The sequence below is a fragment of the Phyllobates terribilis genome, unplaced genomic scaffold (genome assembly GCF_046119375.1).
Source record: "Phyllobates terribilis strain yellow unplaced genomic scaffold, ASM4611937v1 Scaffold_62__1_contigs__length_8034531, whole genome shotgun sequence".
Taxonomy (NCBI): domain Eukaryota; kingdom Metazoa; phylum Chordata; class Amphibia; order Anura; family Dendrobatidae; genus Phyllobates; species Phyllobates terribilis.
In genome coordinates, this window is record NW_027362822.1 from 293,141 (window position 1) to 315,170 (window position 22,030).

The following is a 22,030-nucleotide window of genomic DNA, read 5'->3' on the forward strand; positions in this document are numbered from 1 at the left end:
TCGTGTTATTCTTTTCCCCTACCTTGGCTCTCTGCTCAGTCCTTTGTTTATCCTGTTATTGTCTCCAAGATTTGTATAAGCTGTCCACAATGTAACCGATTAATAAACATAATTGCATTTTGAGCACTAGCATGGACATTCTTGATGTTCTTATTTGGGCCATTATATACTCATTATTTTTGGTATAATTTCATGTCTATGATGCTGTCATCAGGGATAAAAAAATGATTGGCCACAGGTATATCTATTCTTTTTTCTTTTATTGTGTGGCGATGAGAATTCATCCTTGTTCTAAGTTTTTGCCCTGTCTCCCCTACATAAAGACCCCCAGCTGGACATTTGATACATATAATTAAGTACATTACATGTGATGCAGCTGAAAGTACCCAAGATCTTGGGGTCCTGATGTGAGTTAGGATCTTTATCTTGTCAGTGTCATTATAAATGGACAGGTTTTACATTTTTTCTGGTTGCAGGGAAAGGTTCATGTAGCTATTGGAGAGGACAGGGAGCTTCTGACAATGATGCTTTTTAGATTTGGGGACTGCCTAAAACAGAGAAGTGGGAGATCTGGAAATATAGATTGTAACCGGGCATCTTTTTGTAATAAAGGTTGTAATTTCCATGCAGCTCTCTTTAGCGCTGCCAAATTTGGATTGTAGGTGACTACTAGAGGCACCAGGTTGCCCTTGTTCAAAAAGGTCTTTTTGAGGCCACCAAGGTGTTTGTCTCTGTCCATAGGGTTGGAACATATCCGATTGTATCTGATGGCTTGGCTTTAGCCCATACAGTTTTTTTATGTGTTTTGGATGGAAACTGAACTGACCCATTTAAGGTATGTTGGACGGTTAATTGGATGTCTCTATTTCATTGTTCTGTAGCTTAATGAAGGTGTCCAAAAAGTTAATTTCAGTACAGGAGTAGTTGAGTGTTAAGTTGATGGTTGTAAAAAAATACTTCTTTCCGTATATTTTTTCTATCGAGGACTTCTTATCAGATGTGATCGATTAATGACTATCACGATATTCTTAGGAAAAAAAGTATCGATTTATTCTCGGATTGTCCATTAAAAAGAATGATTACATAAAATAATTAAATAGTTACAGAGTGATTGTCCATTTGTCCATAATTAGCTTAATAATTGAGATTCACCCATCTTTCCCTGGGATCCTGGATGGTAGATTGCATATGTCTGTGTCCAGCACGTCTCAGGATGACACCATGTGTCCGGGTAAAGAACGTGTTTCCTTGGGCCTACATCAGCAGCTGGTTTACACACATATCCTTGTCCTGTGGAATGGCAAGAGACCCCCCCTGTCTCTAACATGGGCTTTTATAGGCCTGTCATATAGCACCTGTTCTTTTAATTATGGTGCTGAATTAAAATACACAAATAGCGCATGTCATCTAGAAACCCCAGCACGACGGCTGATGCAATCTTATGTATGGTACAGAATTCAGAATTAAGAATAAAATGAATATCCATAATTAATATTTAACAATGGTGAGATAAAATTGATTAAAGTGTTCATGGAACGTCTTAAGCTGTTGCTCAGATTCCGTCCAGATGATTAAAATATCAAAGTAATGGTAGTAGGCAAGAGCCCTGATGGGACATGTGGACAAGAAGTCACTTTCAAGCTTGGCCATTAAAAGATTTGCGTACTGTGGAGCCATGTTACTTCCTATTGCTGTACCAGTCTCTTGTAGATATATATTGTTATGTTATCAAATTCTAATAATTGTGGGCGAAGATGAATTTTGTAATTTTCACCACAAAGGTGAAATAATCCTCCTGGTCTGTTTGCTTTCTCTCCCAGTACCTTTTCCTTCTACCACTGTTAGGTTTCTGGGAAGTTATACTTGCTCCTTTTATTTTTGGTTCTCATTAGCTTGCCTTCTTTGCCCTATATGAATGTGTTTTAGTTTCTCACTCAGGGTTTTTCATATCTTATGTCACACTTTTCTTTCCCCTTGTTGACAGTGTGTTGCAGACTCCCCTCTGGTTCCTCAGGAAATACGAGAAACTCCTCAACTGTCTATTTGGTAGTTAGGTCCGAGGTGGTGTTTTAAGTTGTGCAGCTAAGGCCTTTCTAGTGTATACAGAGACCAGTTGGGTGTAGTTGAGTCATTCTCCCCTGTGTGGGTTCTCTCGTGGCTATCAACATGCGCTTTCTGGTTAAAACATTTCCCACATTTTGAACATGAAAGAGGCTTCTCCCCTGTGTGACTTCTCTGATGTTTATTAAGAGTTGATTTCCGTGTAAAATATTTCCCACATTCTGAACATGAAAATGGCTTCTCCCCTGTGTGAGTTCTTTGATGTTTGATAAGATTTGATTTCTGGTTAAAACATTTCCCACAATCTGAACATGAAAAAGGCTTCTCCCCTGTGTGGGTTCTCTGGTGCTTAACAAAATAACATTTCTGGTTAAAACATTTTCCACATTCTGAACATGAAAATGGCTTCTCCCCTGTGTGGGTTCTCTGATGTCTGATTAGATTTGATGTCGCTATAAAACATTTCCCACATTCTGAACATGAAAATGGCCTCTCCCCTGTGTGGGTTCTTTGGTGTTTAACAACATCTGATTCATGTTTAAAACATTTTCCACATTCTGAACATAAAAAAGGCTTCTCCCCTGTGTGAGTTTTGTGATGTCTGATAAGATCTGATTTATTTACAAAACATTTCCCACATTCTGAACATGGAAATGGCTTCTCCCCTGTGTGAGTTCGCAGATGCTTGATAAGATTTGATTTCTTTGCAAAACATTTCCCACATTCTGAACATGAAAATGGCTTCTCCCCTGTGTGAGTTCTCTGATGTGCGAAAAGATTTGCTTTCCATTTAAAACATTTCCCACATTCTGAACATGAAAAAGGCTTCTCTTCTTTGTGGGTTCTCTGGTGACTGAGAAGAGATATTTTCTGCACAAAACATTTTCCACATTCTGAACATGAAAATGGCTTCTCCCCTGTGTGGGTTCTCTGGTGGGTATCAAGATTTCTTTTCCATTTAAAACATTTCCCACATTTGGAACATAAAAAAGGCTCCTCTTCTGTGTGGGTTCTCTTGTGTCTGAGAAGATATATTTTCTTTACAAAACATTTCCCACATTTTAAACATGAAAATGGCATCTCCAATGTATGAGTTCTCTGGTGACTAACAAGATCCGATTTCTGGTTAAAACATCTCCCACAATTGGAACAGGAAATTCGATTGTCTCCTGTGTACATTTTTTGATGTTTAAGAAAATACTTTTTGAGGGGAAAACTATTTCCATAGTCTGACTGTGAAAATGGCTTGTTTCGTTTAGGAGCAGTTCGTCTGTTAATGCCTCTTTTGTGACTGTGATTTTCCTTAGTAGTCGGTAATGAATCAGAAGTCAGGACCTGTTTTAAAGAATCCGATGACAAATCTTTGTTGTGAAGGGATGATGGTAAATCTGGAGTAACGGCATTCACTTCAATTGTATCCTGTGGGATCTCAAGATCATCTGATTTAGAAACTGAAGAGGTCAGCTGTCCCTCTGATCTCCTGGTACAGTCATCTGCCAAGAATAAAACCAATTATTATTTTTGAAGAAAATATCCTTGAATTTTATATTTCTGAACATTTAAACTGTCTGTAGAAATGGCAAGTTACGTAATAACATTGAATTATTCACTAAGACACTGACAGTTCACAGTCTAATAGAAAACCTCATAGCATGAACCAGTAGAGCGTGGTCCATCATCTGCCAGTGTAAAAACAGAAGTTTCTACATTATTATGGTCTCAAATGCTCCTGAAAAGCAACATGGCTTCCATAACCCAATTCAGCAATATCACTCCAATCTCCCCCTTGCTTCTAAGCCTTGCAGTGCGCCCAAACCACATTTAGCATCCATATATTTGGCATTACTCTAGTAAGAAGAACCCACTTAATTTATAGTGTGTGTGTGTGTGTGTGTGTGTGTGTGTGTGTGTGTGTGTGTGTGTGTGTGTGTGTGTGTGTGTGTGTGTGTGTGTGTGTGTGTGTGTGTGTGTGTATCTCCTGGAGTACAATATGAACACTATGTGTTGGGCAATAAAATAATATATTTGCAATTTTCAGTCTCCAACATCCAGGCGTGCAAATTTCCAGAAAGTGGTTGTGGAGTCAAAATAGTCACTACTCCTATAGATTCATTTCCTGAGGGTTATAATTTCCAAAACGGAGTCACTTTCTGGGGATTTCTACTGCTCTGATTTTCTGTCATTTTGTCATATTAAGGTTTCTGCAAATGGTGGGTCTCATCACCTCTGGGATCTGCTCCTGCGGCATCTGCTTCTGTCACCATACGTGGCCTCATTCATTCTGCAGAGAATCTAACTTCATGGTATATGTAGTCAAATGCCCATGTGGTCTACAATACGTATGGAAAACTATTCAACACATCAGGGACCGCATTGTCAAACACAAATCCACTATCCGTTGTGGCAAAACCTGGTTACTACTACCCTATCATTTCGCCAGGTATACAGTATAACAACTCAGGTTCCAGATGATCGAACAAGTATCCAGACCCAGACAAGGTGATAACCTTATTAAAATCCTTAAACAGCGGGAGTGGTTCTAGATCCACGCCCTTCATACACGGTCCCTCAAGGCTCTCAACCATGAAATAGATTGGCTAACCTGATCTTTTTTTCAGACACGCTAGATCAGCTCTATAACCCACTCCTACTCCCCCTCTCCAAGGGAGTTCCTCAAACCCCTTCCCCTCTCCCCTGCCCTCCCACTCCGATCTCCTCCACCCCTTCCCCTCCCACTCCGATCTCCTCCACCCCTTCCCCTCCCACTCCGATCTCCTCCACCCCTTCCCCTCCCACTCCGATCTCCTCCACCCCTTCCCCTCCCACTCCGATCTCCTCCACCCCTTCCCCTCCCCTTCTTACACACAGCTCCTATGTGTCATTCTTGCAAATCTAAGTACATACAAGGGACATACCCTCACACTGTATAGTTTCATACAAGACTCCATACATTTCCTACATCCCTCTCCATTATTGCTTTAATCCAGGGCACCATTTAACCCAACCAAAAGAAGCAGTTTTTTTCCCCCACCAAGATCAACCTCAGTTTTGCCGCTCATCCACACACCGTGATGACAATATAACAAAACTATCGCACATAACCTACAGCACAAGCGCGGACTTTGCCCATCGCAATGGTTACGCTACATGTGACACGACCATACAGTGAGCAGGCACTACCCAACAGACCCAGTCCCTGTGCCATGTCACCCGCCCATGACAACTTCCGGTGGGCGGGTATGACGCACGCACTTCCGCATTGCGGAAACTTACCTAAACCCTCCAGCTGCAACCAGAGACAGATGCACGAGACGAAGGAGTGGGAGCACCAGAACGCCAGTTCACAGCTCCATTAAAGGTAGCCACCCAGCACACGTTGTGCAGACAGACAAGCCACCTGGCAAGATCATACAACATGCTTCTATACTGATCTGTTTGGGCACCTGTACTCCCTATATGTCTCTGCCCTGTTACTTAATAAGCTTCATTACTTATCTGAGTGGGGCCCTATATTGCTGATATGTCTCTGCCCTATACCTAACATGCCTTTATACTCATCTGATACCTAACTTATTTACCACCTAAGCTCTATTGTTCTACTCCTTGGCCTTCCTCTGGCTCCTTTATGTAATCATTAACCCCTTTTTGACATTATAAGTAATAATTATTACATTTGGCGGATCGCACCCGCACAGAGGCTGTGCGGGTACGACAGCCACCAGGTGTGAGCTGATTCTGACAGCTGACACCCATCACTCAGTGCCAGGAGCGGTGCCCGCTCTGCTTCCGTCATTTTAACCCCATAAATGATGCAATTGCAGCATTTAGCGAGCTAGCAGAGGGACAAAAGCGTTTCTGCTCTTGGGTCAGAGACCCCTTATACCTGCGATCAGACTGCAGAAAGTGAAAGTGGGACTAAAATATATATGATGCAAGATGCTGTGGTAGCCATGCTGGTTCAGTATGCCTTCAATTTTGAATAAATCCCCAACAGTGTCACCAGCAAAGCACCCCCACACCATCACACCTCCTCCTCCATGCTTCACGGTGGGAACCAGGCATGTAGAGTCCATCCGTTCACCTTTTCTGCATCTCACAAAGACACGGTGGCTGGAACCAAAGATCTCAAATTTGGACTCATCAGACCAAAGCACAGATTTCCACTGGTCTATACTGTATGTAAGCTCATCAAGAGAATGCCAAGAGTGTGCAAAGCAGTCATCAAAGCAAAAGGTGGCTACTTTGAAGAACCTAGAATATAAGACATATTTTCAGTTGTTTCACACTTTTTTGTTAAGTATATAATTCCACATGTGTTAATTCATAGTTTTGATGCCTTCAGTGTGAATGTACAATTTTCATAGTCATGAAAATACAGAAGAATCTTTAAATGAGGTGTGTCCAAACTTTTGGTCTGTACTAATATATATATACCCATCAATAAATATTCTGAAAAAAAAAACTATAAAAGTACACATATTTGGCATCACCGCATCCAGAATGACCTGACCTATAAAAATGTCCCACTAGTTAACCCCTTTAGTGAACACGGTTAAAAAAAAAAAAAAAAAAAAAAAAAAAAAAAGGGCAAAAAACAGTGCTTTATCATCATCACACCGCCGAACAAAAAGTGAAATAAAATGCGATCAAAAAGACGAATGTAAATAAACATGGGACCACTGAAGACGTCATCTTGTCCTGCAAAAAACAAGCTGCCAGACAGTTTCCTCAGCCGAAAAATAAATTTATGCGATGCAAAAAAATTATTCTTCTATAAAATTGTTGGTTTCTGTTTATTCTGCCTCCCAAAAATCGGAATAGAAAGTGATCAAAAAATGTCACATGCCCGAAAATGGTAACAATAAAAACGTCAACTTGTCCCGCAAAAAACAAGCCTTACATGACTGTCGGCCGAAATATGGAAAAATTATAGCTCTCAAAATATGGCAATGCAAAAACTAGTCTTTTTTTTTTTTTTTGCAAAGTCTTATAGTGTATGATAGCTTTCAATCATAAAAATCAGATATAAATCTGGTATCGCTGTAATCGCAGTGACCCAAAGAATAAAGTTGTCTAATCACTTATACCGCACGAGGAACGGCGTAAAAAATAAATAAAACCAATTCTTCACCTGCTGCTGATTTGTTCCTTCTGCCTCCCAAAAATCGCAGTAAGGCTCGGCTCACATTTATCCTGCGCTCTGTGTTGAGCGCTTACACCGGGGTTTCTGTGTAAATCTCTGAAATAAATTATTCAGACGGAACCCCTGACGGAAGATTCCCAGTAATGAGGCAGATGGAGGCACGGTGGACGCCGTCTGGCCTGTGATCCCAGTGTCTGTCTTTTTATTAGGCGTGCATAAAAGTGCCCTTAGCCACAGTTTTGTAAACCTCTGAAAGGACACCACTAAACAAAGGCAAGACGAACTCCAGAGTAACTTTGCTGCCTCATTATAGTGAATGGATTCCTTGGGATACGGTTAGGATTATGTTGGGATTAGGGTTAAGGTTACGATTAGGATTAGGGTTGTGTTGAGGTTAGGATTAGACCTACGATTAGGGTTGGGGTTAGGGTTGTGTTAGGGTTAGCAGTAAAGAAAAAAAATGACAATATGGCGACTAGTGTTGAGCGCAAGTGCTCGCTACTTGACTTCATCAGGTGCTCGGGTATGCGCCTAGTATCGCGGGTGCTCAAGTGACATGCTCGAGTCTCCGCCCCATATGTTTCGCGTTTGTTATACAGCTAAAAAAAAAAACACGTGGGAATTGCCTACCATACACGTGAAATTCCGCAGCGGAAACGCTTTTAAAACACTTGGTAATACGTGCCCCATGGTCCCCAATGAAAATCTGCATGTTCTGTGCACGTGCTGCGGAATTTTCCGCAGCGGATTTTCTGTGCAGAAAAATCCGCAGCATGTCCATTATTTGTGCGTTTCCGCATGCGGATTTGACTACTCAATGCATTTGAAAAATGCAAGTCAAATCCGCTTGTTAAAAACGCTGCAAAAAAGCTTAAAGAACGCAAGGACAAGGACATGCAGAAATGCTGCGGAAATGTTCTGCTTCAATTCTGCATCGTGGGCACATAGCCATATAGGGTATCGGCGTACTCAGTTCAAATTGCGCAACAACTTTTGGAGTCTCTTCTTACCCTTGTGAAAATAAAAAAATTGGGGCTAAAATATCATTTTTTGTGGAAAAAGTTAGTTTTTTTTTATTTTCACGGGTCTACATTATAAACTTCTGTGAAATACCTGGGGGTTCAAGGTGCTCACCACACATCTAGAGGAGTTCCTTGAGGGGTCTAGTTTCCAAAATGTGGTCACATGTGGGGGGTTTCCGCTTTTAAGGCACATCAGGGCCTTCCCAAATGTGACATGGCGTCCTCTAATTATTCAAGCAAATTTTACATTTAAAAAGTCAAATGGCGCTCCTTCCCTTCCGAACCCTGCCGTCTGCCCAAACAGTAGTTCTTCCCAACATATGGGGTATCGGCGTACTCAGGAGAAATTGAACAACAAATGTTTTGGTACAATTTCTCCTGTTATGCTTATGAAAATGCAGAATTTGAGTCCCAAAAACATTTTCGTGGAAAAAATGTGAAAACTTTATTTTTACGGCTCAATGTTATAAAATTCTGTGAAGCACCTGGTGTTATGATCTGCTACAGGGACTAAGGAAAGACAGGAGATCTGTCCCTACAATAGAACTAAACTAGATCCCTACGATGTAACGGGGAACCTGATCCTGCGATCAGACCCGCTAAAGTCCTCGGCTAGTCTGTACGAAGACCTATAGATGAGAGGGAGGGATCCCTACAAGAACTAGGGACTGGGATAAGTTGGACACCTCCTAGCAGAAATAGTAGCAGTCAAAGACAAACACACAACAAAAAGCAAAGAGGTCAGAAGACCTAGCAAAACTAACAGAGAACGGCAACAGAGCACCAAGCTAGCTCAAGAGTAGTAAATACAATGAAGTCCAGCAAAGCCAGGAGGGCGGAGCCGGATTAAATAGGCAAAAATGGTCATGTGACCAGCAAACTAAAAAAAACCTAACAGGAGAGTTCTAACAGTACCCCCTCTTCTATGAGGATCCTCCGGATCCCCTAGGCCCAGGCTTATCAGGAAACCTCCTGTGAAACGCTCTGACAAGTCTGGAAGCAGAAACATCATCCGCCCTCACCCATGAGTTATCCTCAGGTCCGAAACCCTTCCAAGCGATGAGATACGGCAAACTCCCTCTATACCGTCTAGAATTTAGGATGCGGGAAATTTCATATTCCCCGTCCTCCACCACCGGAGGAACAGTGGCAGAGGCGTCACCATCCGACACATCAGCTTTTTTCAACAGAGAAACATGAAACACCGGGTTAATCTTCCAGGACGTAGGAACCTCCAACCTAACAGCAGATTGGTTAACTATCTGAAGCACCTTAAAGGGCCCTACGAACTTGGGACCCAATTTTTTAGAAGGAATCCTCAATCGCAGATTCTTAGAGGACAACCAAACCATGTCACCAACAGCCAACAAAACCTCTTGCCGTTTCCTATCAAAGTACCTTTTAGATTTTTTGTTAGCCTCCTGAAGATTACCACGCACATCCGTCCAAACTCTCTCCAAATCACCGGAAAAACTCTCCTCCTCAGGCACAGCCGATACCAATTTGGAGAATGACCCAAAAGACGGATGTCTCCCAGAACAACAAAAAAAGGCGAACACCCAGCAGAAGAGGATGTATGGTTGTTAAGAGCAAATTCAGCAAGTGGCAGAAACTCAGACCACCCCTCTTGATTGTCTGCCACAAAACAACGCATGAACTGCTCAACATCCTGGTTCTTCCTTTCTGTCTGGCCATTAGACTCAGGATGATATCCGGATGAAAACGACAAATGAACTCCCAACCTGTCACAAAAGGCACACCAAAAACGAGCCACGAACTGAGGTCCCCTATCAGAAACAATGTCAGTAGGAACACCATGTAGTCTGACAATTTCCTTGACAAAGGCCTTAGCGAGTGTCTTAGCGCAAGGCAGTTTGATGAAGGGAACCAAGTGACACATCTTGCTAAAATGGTCCACGACCACCCAGATGACCGTGAAACCTTCAGACAGGGGAAGGTCAGTAATAAAGTCCATAGCCAGATGTGTACAAGGTGCACTAGGAACCTCCAGAGGGCAAAGCAACCTCGCAGCAGGAGCATGCGAAGACTTGGATCTAGCACACACAGTACATTGGCGCACCCACTTAATGACTTCCTTCTGCCATCCAGGCCACCAAAAACTGCGACCTACAAGTCTCTTGGTCTCAGAAATTCCTGGATGACCTGCCAACCGAGACTCATGACACTCAACAAACAAATCTCTCCTAAAGGTCCTAGGCACAAACAACCTCCCATGGGGAGTGTTAGATGGGGCATTCTCCTGAGCTTTAAGAATCTCATCCTCCAAAACGGAGTCCAAAGCAGCAATCACAACACCTTCTTGTAAAATGCTCTCCTCTTCCTCCTCAACACCGACCATGGGAGAAAAGCTGCGAGACAAAGCATCCGCTTTAACATTCTTGGTACCCGGGATGTAAGTAACGGAAAAATTAAACCGCGAGAAAAAAAGTGCCCACCTAGCCTGACGGGCATTCAAGCGCTTGGCAGCATCAAGATAGATCAGATTTTTATGATCAGTGAAAACCTGAATGGGAAATACAGCACCTTCCAAGAGGTGACGCCAGTGTTCAAATGTGAGTTTAATCGCCAGCAATTCCCGATTACCAATATCGTAATTAAGTTCAGTCTCAGAAAATTTTTTTGAAAAAAAGGCACAGGGATGTACTCCATCCTTGTTTTCCTGAGACAACACCGCACCGACCCCCACCGAAGAAGCATCAACCTCAACCAAAAACGGCTTAGTCACATCAGGCTGCATAAGGATGGGAGCAGAGGTGAACCTCTCCTTTAGAAACACAAAAGCTTCAATCGCCTCAGAAGTCCACTGAACCGCATTAGCACCTTTCCTGGTGAGATCGGTCAGCGGTTTGACAATAATAGAAAAATTTTTTATGAATTTTCTGTAATAATTGGCGAAACCCAAAAACCTCTGTATCGATTTCAAACCAATAGGCCTAGGCCATTCCTGCACAGCTTGAACTTTAACCGGGTCCATCTCAAAACCTTCACTGGAGATAATGTAGCCCAAAAAACTAATTCTCTGTACAGCGAACTCACATTTCTCCAGCTTAGCAAAAAGCGAATTGTCCATTAATAACTGTAATACCTCACGTACGCTCCGCCAATGAGACTCCAGATCAGGCGAATAAATCAGAATGTCATCCAAATACACAACCACATTTTTGCCGATTAAAGGTCTAAGGATGTCATTAATAAGATTCTGAAAAAATGCTGGTGCATTGGTAAGACCAAAAGGCGTAACCAGGTTCTCAAAATGACCCACAGGAGTGTTAAAAGCAGTCTTCCATTCATCACCCTCCTTCATGCGCAACAAATTGTATGCCCCCCGGAGATCAATTTTAGAGAACCACTTGGCCCCCGCTAACTGGTTAAATAAATCAGGAATCAATGGCAGTGGGTAAGGATTGCGTACAGTAATTTTATTAATCTCACGAAAGTCCAGACAAGGACGTAAACCGCCATCTTTTTTTTTTAAAAAAAAAAATCCAACAGCCACAGGAGACTTGGAAGGCCTAATGTGACCGGCGGCCAAGCTTTTCTGTATGTATTCCTCCAAAGCCTTTCTCTCAGGAATAGTAAGATTAAATAAACGACTTTTAGGAAGAGTCGCTCCAGGGACAAATTCAATGGTACAATCATAGTCTCTATGGGGAGGCAAAATTTGCGATTCCTTCTCAGAAAAAACTTTCCAAAAATCCTGAATAGGTACAGGTAATTCCCCTTTATCCACAGCAGCAATGCGCCCGTTACAACACTTGTCATAACACTTAGGGCTCCACGACTTAATTTCATTGGTAGACCAATCCAGTACAGGATTGTGCAATTTTAACCAGGGTAACCCCAATATTACTGGAGAAGACAAATTATCCAATACCACCAAATCCAAATTCTCTTGATGAATACCATTAATAGTGAGGGGAAATTCACAGACCTTATGAGTAACACTCTTCAAGGGAGAGCCATCAACAGAAACCACAGCAATAGGGGATGACAAAAGTTTAGGTTCTAATCTAAGTTTTTCCAAGAATCCCCCATCAATCACATTCAGAGTAGAACCACAATCCACAAATACCCGAAATTCAATTAATTCATCCTGAGCAGCAGTAGTGGCAGATAGGAATACACCCTTAGAATTTAAACAGGCTATACGTGCATGACTGACCATTTTTTTTTCTTTCTTCATACGAAGCACACAGTTCTTAATCAAATGACCAGAATTTCCGCAATAGAAGCACAAACCTTCAGAAAGCCTGCGGTCTTTTTCCTGAGAGCGGGGTGCCATCGCCCCAATCTCCATCGGCTCTCCATTGTCAGCACAGACCCTCTCAGGACTTGGAGCTGACATAGCAGAGGATTTGCTCTCATTAACCCTTGCACGCAGTCTCCTGTCCACCCGTATAGCTAATTGCATTGCCTCCTGCAAGTTTCCAGGTGTGGGATAAGCAATCAGTAAATCCTTAACCCTTTCACATAGCCCTGCAAGAAACAAGCTTTTCAAAGCTGAATCGTTCCACCCCACCTGGGCAGACCACCGACGGAAGTGAGAACAATATTTTTCCACATTACCTGATCCCTGCCTCAGATGTCTCAATTCAGACTCAGCAGATGAGACACGATCAGGATCATCGTACAACAAACCCAAAGCAGAAAAAAAAACTATCCACTGATCTAAAGCACGGATCACTAGGTTGGAGGGATAAGGCCCATCCCTGAGGATCTTTGCGCAAAAGTGACATTATGAACCCCATGCACTGTGATTCATCACCAGAGGATCCGGGTCTCAAACGAAAATACAATAAACAAGCATTTTTAAAAGAAAAAAAATCTTGTTGTTCACCAAAAAATAGATCAGGCAGACGTACCTTAGGTTCCACAAAATGTGCTCCAGAACAGCTACTCACGTGTTGTTGGAGCCTTACCACCTCCAGAGAGAGTCCCTGCAAGCGTTGAGCCAAATCTTGAACCGAGACCATGATGGAAAACTGGAGGTCTTTCCTTAGAGAAAATTTTTTTCTTTTTTCTTTTTGGGCTGGACTTACTGTTATGATCTGCTACAGGGACTAAGGAAAGACAGGAGATCTGTCCCTACAATAGAACTAAACTAGATCCCTACGATGTAACGGGGAACCTGATCCTGCGATCAGACCCGCTAAAGTCCTCGGCTAGTCTGTACGAAGACCTATAGATGAGAGGGAGGGATCCCTACAAGAACTAGGGACTGGGATAAGTTGGACACCTCCTAGCAGAAATAGTAGCAGTCAAAGACAAACACACAACAAAAAGCAAAGAGGTCAGAAGACCTAGCAAAACTAACAGAGAACGGCAACAGAGCACCAAGCTAGCTCAAGAGTAGTAAATACAATGAAGTCCAGCAAAGCCAGGAGGGCGGAGCCGGATTAAATAGGCAAAAATGGTCATGTGACCAGCAAACTAAAAAAAAACTAACAGGAGAGTTCTAACACCTGGGGGTTCAGGGTGCTCACCACACATCTAGATAAGTTCCCTGAGGGGTCTAGTTTCCAAAATGGGGTCACTTGTGGGGGGTTTCCACTGCTTAGGCACATCAGGGGCTCCCCTAAAGCAACATGACGTCCGCTAATTATTGAAGCAAATTTTACATTCAAAAAGTCAAATGGCGCTCCTTCCCTTCCGAACCCTGCCGTGCGTCCAAACAGTGGTTTTCCCCCACATATGGGGTATCTGTATGCTCGGGGGAAATTGCACAACAAAGTTTTTGTTCCATTTTTTCCTGTTACCCTTGCGAAAATAAAAACATTAGGGTCTAAATTTAAATTTTTGTGAAAAAAAGTTAAATGTTCATGGTTTTCTTCCACATTCCAAAAATTCCTGTGACTCACCTGAAGGGTTATTAACCCCTTCATGACCTTGGGATTTACCGTTTTTTTTGTATTTTCGTTTTTCACTCCCCTTGTTCCCAGAGCCATAGCGTTTTTATTTTTTGGTCAATATGGCCTTGTGAGGGCTTATTTTTTGCAGGACGAGTTGTACTTTTAAACGCAGTTGCTAGTTTTACCATATTGTGTACTGGAAAACGGGAAAAAAATTCCAAGTTCCAATTCCACAGTTGTTTTTTTTTTTTCTTTCCACGTTCACTGGATGCTAAAACTGACCTGTCATTATTATTTTCCAGGACATTACGAGTTCGTAGACACCAAACATGTATAGGTTCTTTTCTATTTAAGTGGTGGAAAAAAAATCCAAAGTTTGCGTTAAAAAAAAAAAAAAAAAAAAATGGCGCCATTTTCTGAGACTTGTAGAGTCTTCAATTTTTGGGATCTGGGGCCGGGTGAGGACTTATTTTTTGCGCGCCAGGCTGACGTTTTTATTGATACCATTTTGGGGTAGATCCGTTGTTCTGATCACCCGTTATTGCATTTTATTGCAATGTTGTGGCGATCAAAAAAAACGTAATTCTGCCATTTGGAATTTTTTTCTCGTTACGCCGTTTACCTATCAGATTAATTCTTTTTTATATTGATAGATCGGGCGATTCTGAACACGGCGGTACCAAATATGTTTATGTGGGGTTTATTTTATTTTATTTTGAATGGGGCAAAAGGGGGGTGATTTAAACTTTATTTTTTAACATTTTTTTTAATATTTTTAAAAACATTTTTTAAACTTTTTGCATGCTTCTATAGTCTCCAGAGGAGACTAGAAGCAGCAACTGCCTGATCGCCTCTGCTACATAAAGGTGATGAACAGATCCCCTCTATGTAGCAGTAATGAGGATCGACCGCTAGGTGGCGCTCATAGCGATCTTTACATGACAACCACTGGGCTCTGCAGCAGACCCAGGGTTGTCATGCCCACCCATCGGTGACCCGCGATCACGTGACGGGGTCACCGATGGGCGGGGTAAGTGACGCGCTTCCGGCGCAGCGCTGTTAAGTTCTGCTGTCAGAGATTGACAGCAGCATTTAACATGTAAACAGACGCGGGTGGATCATGATTTTCAACATTTTCTTCACATTTCCGATTTTTTTCACCAAGTAACGCATGTCATATCAAATACATTTTACCACTATTATGAAGTACAAGATGTCACAAAAAAACAGTCTCAGAATCAGCGGGATCCTTCAAAGCTTTTCCGAGTTATAACCTCAAAGTGACAGTGGTCAGAATTGTGAAAATTGGCCCGGTCATTAACGTGCAAACCACCCTCGGGGGTAAAGGGATTAAGGGAACTTCACAGACTCTCCCAGCTATAGGTGATGCATCAAGTTTATAGAACACATAAATTGCTATTTGATCGTGGGCTTAGACCACATTCACTGTGCTAGATGTAAGACAAACTCAGCAGACTTATTACATATGCTTTGCTCTTGTTTTAACTTGGAATCCTTTTGGAAGGGCGTACAAGACACTATAAACAGAATGTACTTAGCACAAATAGACGTCACTCCTTTGGTATGCATATTGGGTTTATTAAAGATTTAGTTATTGATGAACATGGTAAATCTGCTGTTTCTCAAATGTTATATATGGCCAAGAAATTAATAGCTCAACACTGGATAAAAGACCAGACCCCCACAATCCCAGAGTCCATAAACAAGATTAACTTTCTCCTAAACTTGGAAAGAAATATCTCAAGAGAAATGCTATCACTAAATTTGAAAATCGATGGGCCTTTTGGATTGATAGATCCGGTTGTGCTTCGCGAGAACTGCAAAGATAATGTCTAGGTCTCTTTTAAGCTTCTAAATCCTATACTATAGAATTCCTGAAGGTATACATGTGATATCGATGTTATTTGTACTATATTAGCAAATGACGAAATACATTATACATTCTGACAAATGGTACAGTTGGGCTCAAAAGTTTACATACCCCGGCTGAATTTTTGCTTTCTTCGCCTTGTTTCAGAGAATATGAATGATAACAAAAACCTTTTTCTCCCCTCATGGTTATTGGTTGGGTGAAGCCATTTATTATCAAACTACTGTGTTTTCTCTTTTTAAATCATAATGACAACCAAAAACATCCAAATGGCCCTCATCAAAAATTTACATACCCCAGTTCATAATACGGTGTATTGCACCCTCTAGCATCAATGACAGCTTGAAGTCTTTTGTGGTAGTTGTGGATGAGGTTCTTTATTTTCTCAGATGGTAAAGCTGCCCATTCTTCTTGGCAAAAAGCCTCCAGTTCCTGTAAATTCCTGGGCTGTCTAGCATGAACTGCGCGCTTCAGATCTCCCCAGAATGGCTCAATGATAGTGAGGTCAGGAGACTGAGATGGCCACTCCAGAACCTTCGCTTTGTTCTGCTGTAGCCAATGACAGGTCAACTTGGCTTTGTGTTTTGGATCATTGTCATGTTGGAACGTCCAAGTACTTCCCATGCGCAGCTTCCGGGCTGATGAGTGCAAATTTGCCTCCAGTATTTGCTGATAATGTGCTGCATTCATCTTTCCTTCAACTTTTACCAAGTTTCCTGTGCCTTTGTAGCTCACACATCCCCTAAACATCAGCGATCCACCTCCGAGCTTTACTGTAGGAATGGTGTTCCTTTCATCATAGGCCTTGTTGACCTCTCTCCAAATGTAACATTTATGCTTGTGGCCAAAAAGTTCAATTTTGGTCTCATCACTCCAAATTACCTTGTTCCAGAAGTCTTGAGGCTTGTCTCTGTGATGTTTGGCGTATTGTAGGTGAGATACTTTGTGGCATTTGCACAGTAATGGCTTTCATCTGGCGACTCGACCATGCAGCCCATTTTTCTTCAAGTGCCTCCTTATTGTACATCTTGAAACAGCCACACCGCTAGTTTTCAGAGAGTCCTGAATTTCAGCTGATGTTATTTGTGGGTTTTTCTTTGCATCCCAAACAATTTTCCTGGCAGTTGTGGCCAAAATTATTGTTGGTCTACCTGACCGTGGTTTGGTTTTTACAGAGCCCCTGATTTTTCCATTTGTTAATCATAGTTTGAACGCTGCTGACTGGCATTATCAATTCCTTGGATATCTTTTTGTATCCCTTTCATCTGTTATACAGTTCAACTACCTTTTCCCGTAGATCCACTGACAATTCTTTTGCTTTCCTCATGACTCACAATCCAGAAACGTCACTGGCTGGATGAAAGATGCAAGAGTCTGTCTGGATCCCAGAAACTCACTCAGCTTTTATACACACACACACACTGATTACAAGCAAACAGGTCACAGGAGAGGATGTTACCTTTAGTAGCCATTCAAACCCATTTGTGTCAAATTCTGTGCATGTTATCAGGCCAAAATCACCAGGGTATGTGAACTTTTGATCAGGGTCATTTGGATGTTTTTGGTTGTCATTAAGATTTAAAAAGAGAAAACACAGTAGTTTGACAATAAATGGCTTCACCCAACCAATAACCATGAGTGGAGAAAAAGGTTTCTTGTTATCATTCATATTCTCTGAAATAAGGCCAAGAAAGGAAAAATTCTGCCAGGGTATGTAAACTTTTGAGCACAACTAGAGGTCATTCCCGCCTCCCTATCCTTTACTGAACCGTGAATCTACTTTACTGATTATGTTGCACTTTAATATATCTTGTTGTATTTTGTTGGGGCGGGAGGGATTTGGGACTTGTGGGGATACTTTTGTGTATTGTAATATTTATATACAAAAACTTACAATTAAAAACATCATAACTCAGAGGCGGCAGATCTATCTTATGTGTATTGGGACTGCCGGGAAATTAGGGAATTTTGGGAACCAGTTAACACATTTGTTGCTGAGAGGCTGAATATTGTTTTGTCATTTCATTTTTTTTTTTATAGGAGTCAGGATGGATTTTCCTACTAAGGATCTAATTACTTCACAGTTATTATCTGCAAGGGGTTTTATTTTTAAGAACTGGATAACTTAGAAAAATATAATTTTCTAACAGCAGCTTAGGCAAAGTTGCACATCCCAATAAATGAAAAGCTGGAATAAGTAGGAGAAAAAGAATTTAAGAAATATGGGCAAGAATTATTGATTGAAGGGTTTTCTCTTCTTTTCTCTTCTCTGAATGGGGGGGGGGGTGTCAGGGAAGTGTTTAAATAGAAAAAGAAAGGAGAAAATATATAATTCTATTATATTTCTTGTGTTTTTGTGACTGTGGTTTATATTTGAGCATATAAATAAAAAGGACTTGGACTGGGGTCTCGTCATAAAAGCAAGGCCCACCATACGGATTATATTTTTGTTCACATGATTGTCTATGTTGTCAGCAAATTTTACGTACGCTGTCATTTTGCTTTGCGGTTTAGGGACCTGTGAAGGTAAGGGTCAGCGTCTACTAATCCCAGGGGGTAGGGTGCGTTCTCCGGACTGTAAGCTCTGGCCGGAACATGTCTCACTCCAACAGGACTGTCAACGCTCAAAGTAATGGGGACAGTTTTGGTTTAGCAGGAAAAGGGTGACTGATTGATTGTGATATGAACGGACTACACCGAAGAGAAGATAACCACATCTAGTGACTGAGAAGAATCTGTGACTTTTCGGCATTTAGTGGTTACTACTCACCTGGGTAGTCATATGTAGGAATCTCCTCCTTACACCACTCATCACCCCTCATATATGTCTCTGTAGTATTAATATGGGTCAGATCTTCACCCTGAAACAAATATTATAAAAGTCACAGACAGATGGAGAAGTCACATCTATGATCAGCTCTAATCCTGCCATCTCCACCGTTCTCATTACACAAGTATAAAACATATAATAATGGTGGATAAAACAAGACTGAGCACAAGACCTTCACAGCCGTCTACACATCATAGGGGAGATCTCATGACACCTTCTCTCCATCTACCTGATGATCCTGAGGAACATTGGGATCTTCTTGTTTACAGTCCTGTGGAAGAAGAGGACGGGGACATCTCTCTGGTGTTGTCCTCTTACTGGATAGATCTGGAGGAAACACATACAGGGACTGAATTCATTCTTTACATACAGATAATTATAGGCCGTGTGTATTTAATCCTATTACCTGGTGATGTGAGGGGCTGGGGAAGCTCCATCATGATGTCCTTGTACAGATCTTTGTGTCCTTCTAAATACTCCCACTCCTCCATGGAGAAATAGACGGTGACATCCTGACACCTTATAGGAACCTGACACATACAATGATACCATCATCCCCCCCGATCCCTCCATAGCGATACTGTATAATGTCCCAGCATTCCCAGCAGTGTCACCTCTCCAGTCAGCAGCTCAATCATCTTGTAAGTGAGTTCTAGGATCTTTTGGTCACTGATGTCCTCATGTATCAGGGGGTGAAATGGAGGCCCTGTGATTGGGCTCAGGGGTCTTCCCCATCCCTCAGACACAGGGTCCTGACAGCGCTCACTAGAGGTCTTCTTCACTACTGTGTAATCCTGATTGTGGAGAGACACATTAATAAATCTCACTCCAGACATTTCCAGAGTCCTCACCTCTCCAGTTCTGTCCATCTGTTATTCCCATAGATAAGAATGATGTAATGTGACGTCATCAGAATCTCTCACCTCTCCAGTAAGCCGGAAGAGGATCTCTAGGGTGAGGTGCAATATCTTCTCCGCCATCTTGTCTCTGTCCATATCCATATTTGTTGGGTAAATCAGTAAAATTCCCTTTTGTAGAAGATATTCACTGAGATGATCTGATATTGTAGAGACCTGAATGAGAAAAAGATAAAAATGTAACATCATAAAGAATTCAGTGTAATAATACAATTACTGGAGATATGAGATTTATTACTTTACAGTATCTAGTTTTCTTCTTTACATCTACTAATAAAACCTATATATTTTAGGCCACAGACAACAAGCAGTTTCTTCCTCGGAGTCGGCAGCTGAATACGTTTCTCATAGACTCATCTTCCATAACACTAATTCTCATCTCATTTACTGACACTGGGATCAGCATTAGTAATACTGCAGGAGATATTCATTTCACATGACATGAGAAATAACTACTTCATGATGAGGACGACATCTTTATCTTATAATACGGCTCTAGACAGATATTTGGCCAGAGTAAGTCACTGACTACATCACCACTGGCCGTCTATATGAATGTTTCCCGTCTTCCCCAAACTGTAATCTTCTATTATCATGTCTGATTCACACACAGAAGTTTGAGGCTTTTATAAAACTTTCTTGTTTGCACAAATACCACGGACATAAATTATTTGATACCAAAGTCTGCATGTACAGTATTTTATGGGGTTTATTTCTGGCCTTAGGTTTTCCTATATTACAATAAAAACACCAGAAAAAAGCAGATATTAAAATGTTTCAAAAGAAAATTGGCACCAACAATTCTTGTAAAATGAAAAAAACATGAAAAAGCATAACCCTGGACTCTGATCTCTCATTCAAACCACATATCCAAGCCCTTTCCACTTCCTGCTGACTCCAACTCAAAAAAATCTCCCAGATACACACATTCCTCAACCAAGAATCTGCAAAAACACTAGTGCATGCCCTCATCATCTCCCGCCTGGACTACTGCAACCTCCTGCTCTGTGGCCTCCCATCTAACACTCTCCCACCCCTCCAATCTATCCTAAACTCTGCTGCCCAACTAATCCACCAGACCCCCTGCTATTCCCCTGGCCTCTCATCTCTATCAATCCCTTCACTGGCTCTCCATCACGCAGAGACTCCAGTTCAAAACCCTAACCATGGCATACAAAGCCATCCACAACCTGTCTCCTCCATACAACTGTGACCTAGTCTCCCGATACTTACCTGCACGCAACCTCCAATCCTCACAAGATCTTCTCTACTCCCCTCTTATCTCCTCTTCCCACAATCGCATAGAAGATTTCTCCCGTGCTTCCCCCCCTACTCTGGAACTCTCTACCCCAACATATCAGACTCTCGCCTACCGTGGAAACCTTCAAAAGGAACCTGAAGACCCACCTCTTCCGACAAGCCTACAACCTGCTGTAACCATCGCTCCACCATAACGATGCACAAACAGCTCTACCCTCACCTACTGTATCCTCACCCATCCCTTGTAGATTGTGAGCCCTCGCGAGCAGGGTCCTCTCTCCTCTTGTACCAGTTGCTGACTTGTATTGTTCAAGATTATTGTAATTGTTTTTGCTGTGTATACCCCGATCACATGTAAAGCGGCATGGAATAAATGGCGATATAATAATAACACACATTTGGTTATTTTTTAACACATTAAACATTTTTTTTTTTTTTAAATAACTCTTTTGGCCCTAGAACATAGATGTACACCGCAGGGATGGCACAGGTGCAGCCGCAACAAAAACACTGGCAGCTTAACCACTTGCTGCTGTCCAAAACAAACATGGCATCTAAGAAGGTTTGAGAAAGTTCAGCTGAATTCCCCTCCTCCCCCAAGTACACGATAGTATGGGGCTGCCTAGTAGCTATGATACTTAAATGCCTATTAATGGTGTCTGGGCCTGCAATCCATGAAAGTCTATTAGGCCAGGCCAGAGGCAACGTCCAATAAGTTACCTTTTAATGCCCCCATACACTTTAGACTAAAGTTACATGAAAGCACTGATTTCGGGGGGTTTGGTCGACTATATAATGTATTTGGGGGCCTCCCGACAGATGATGTCAGGGCAGAGAAGGATTTGGCATCCTGAATTTCAGAGGCTAATCAGTTTGTTCTTCCTGTAGATCAGAGGTCCCCAACCGCCGACCAGGACCGGGCCGTTGGGGTTTTTTCAGCCGGTCCGCGGCACCGCCACAGACAATCACTAAACATTGACAGTGTGCTCTGGTCTGCGGTGGCTCAGAGCACACTGTGTGGGGTGGATGCTGCCCG

At 42.0% G+C, this 22,030-nt stretch overlaps 1 protein-coding gene across 1 annotated transcript in view; it reads right to left on the minus strand.

Annotated features, from left to right (window-relative positions):
* Nucleotides 1–1,914: 1,914 nt before the first annotated feature.
* The window catches only part of LOC141192489 (uncharacterized), a 41,194-nt gene continuing 21,078 nt past the window's right edge, over nucleotides 1,915–22,030 (minus strand). Inside the window, exons 4-9 of the mRNA XM_073662017.1 lie at nucleotides 19,741–19,890; nucleotides 19,432–19,611; nucleotides 19,224–19,347; nucleotides 19,047–19,144; nucleotides 18,758–18,848; nucleotides 1,915–3,554 (exon numbers count right to left, since the gene is read on the minus strand). Coding sequence (XP_073518118.1) covers nucleotides 2,083–3,554; nucleotides 18,758–18,848; nucleotides 19,047–19,144; nucleotides 19,224–19,347; nucleotides 19,432–19,611; nucleotides 19,741–19,890 — 2,115 coding nt within the window. The 3' untranslated portion in view covers nucleotides 1,915–2,082. The remainder of the gene's footprint in view (nucleotides 3,555–18,757; nucleotides 18,849–19,046; nucleotides 19,145–19,223; nucleotides 19,348–19,431; nucleotides 19,612–19,740; nucleotides 19,891–22,030) is intronic.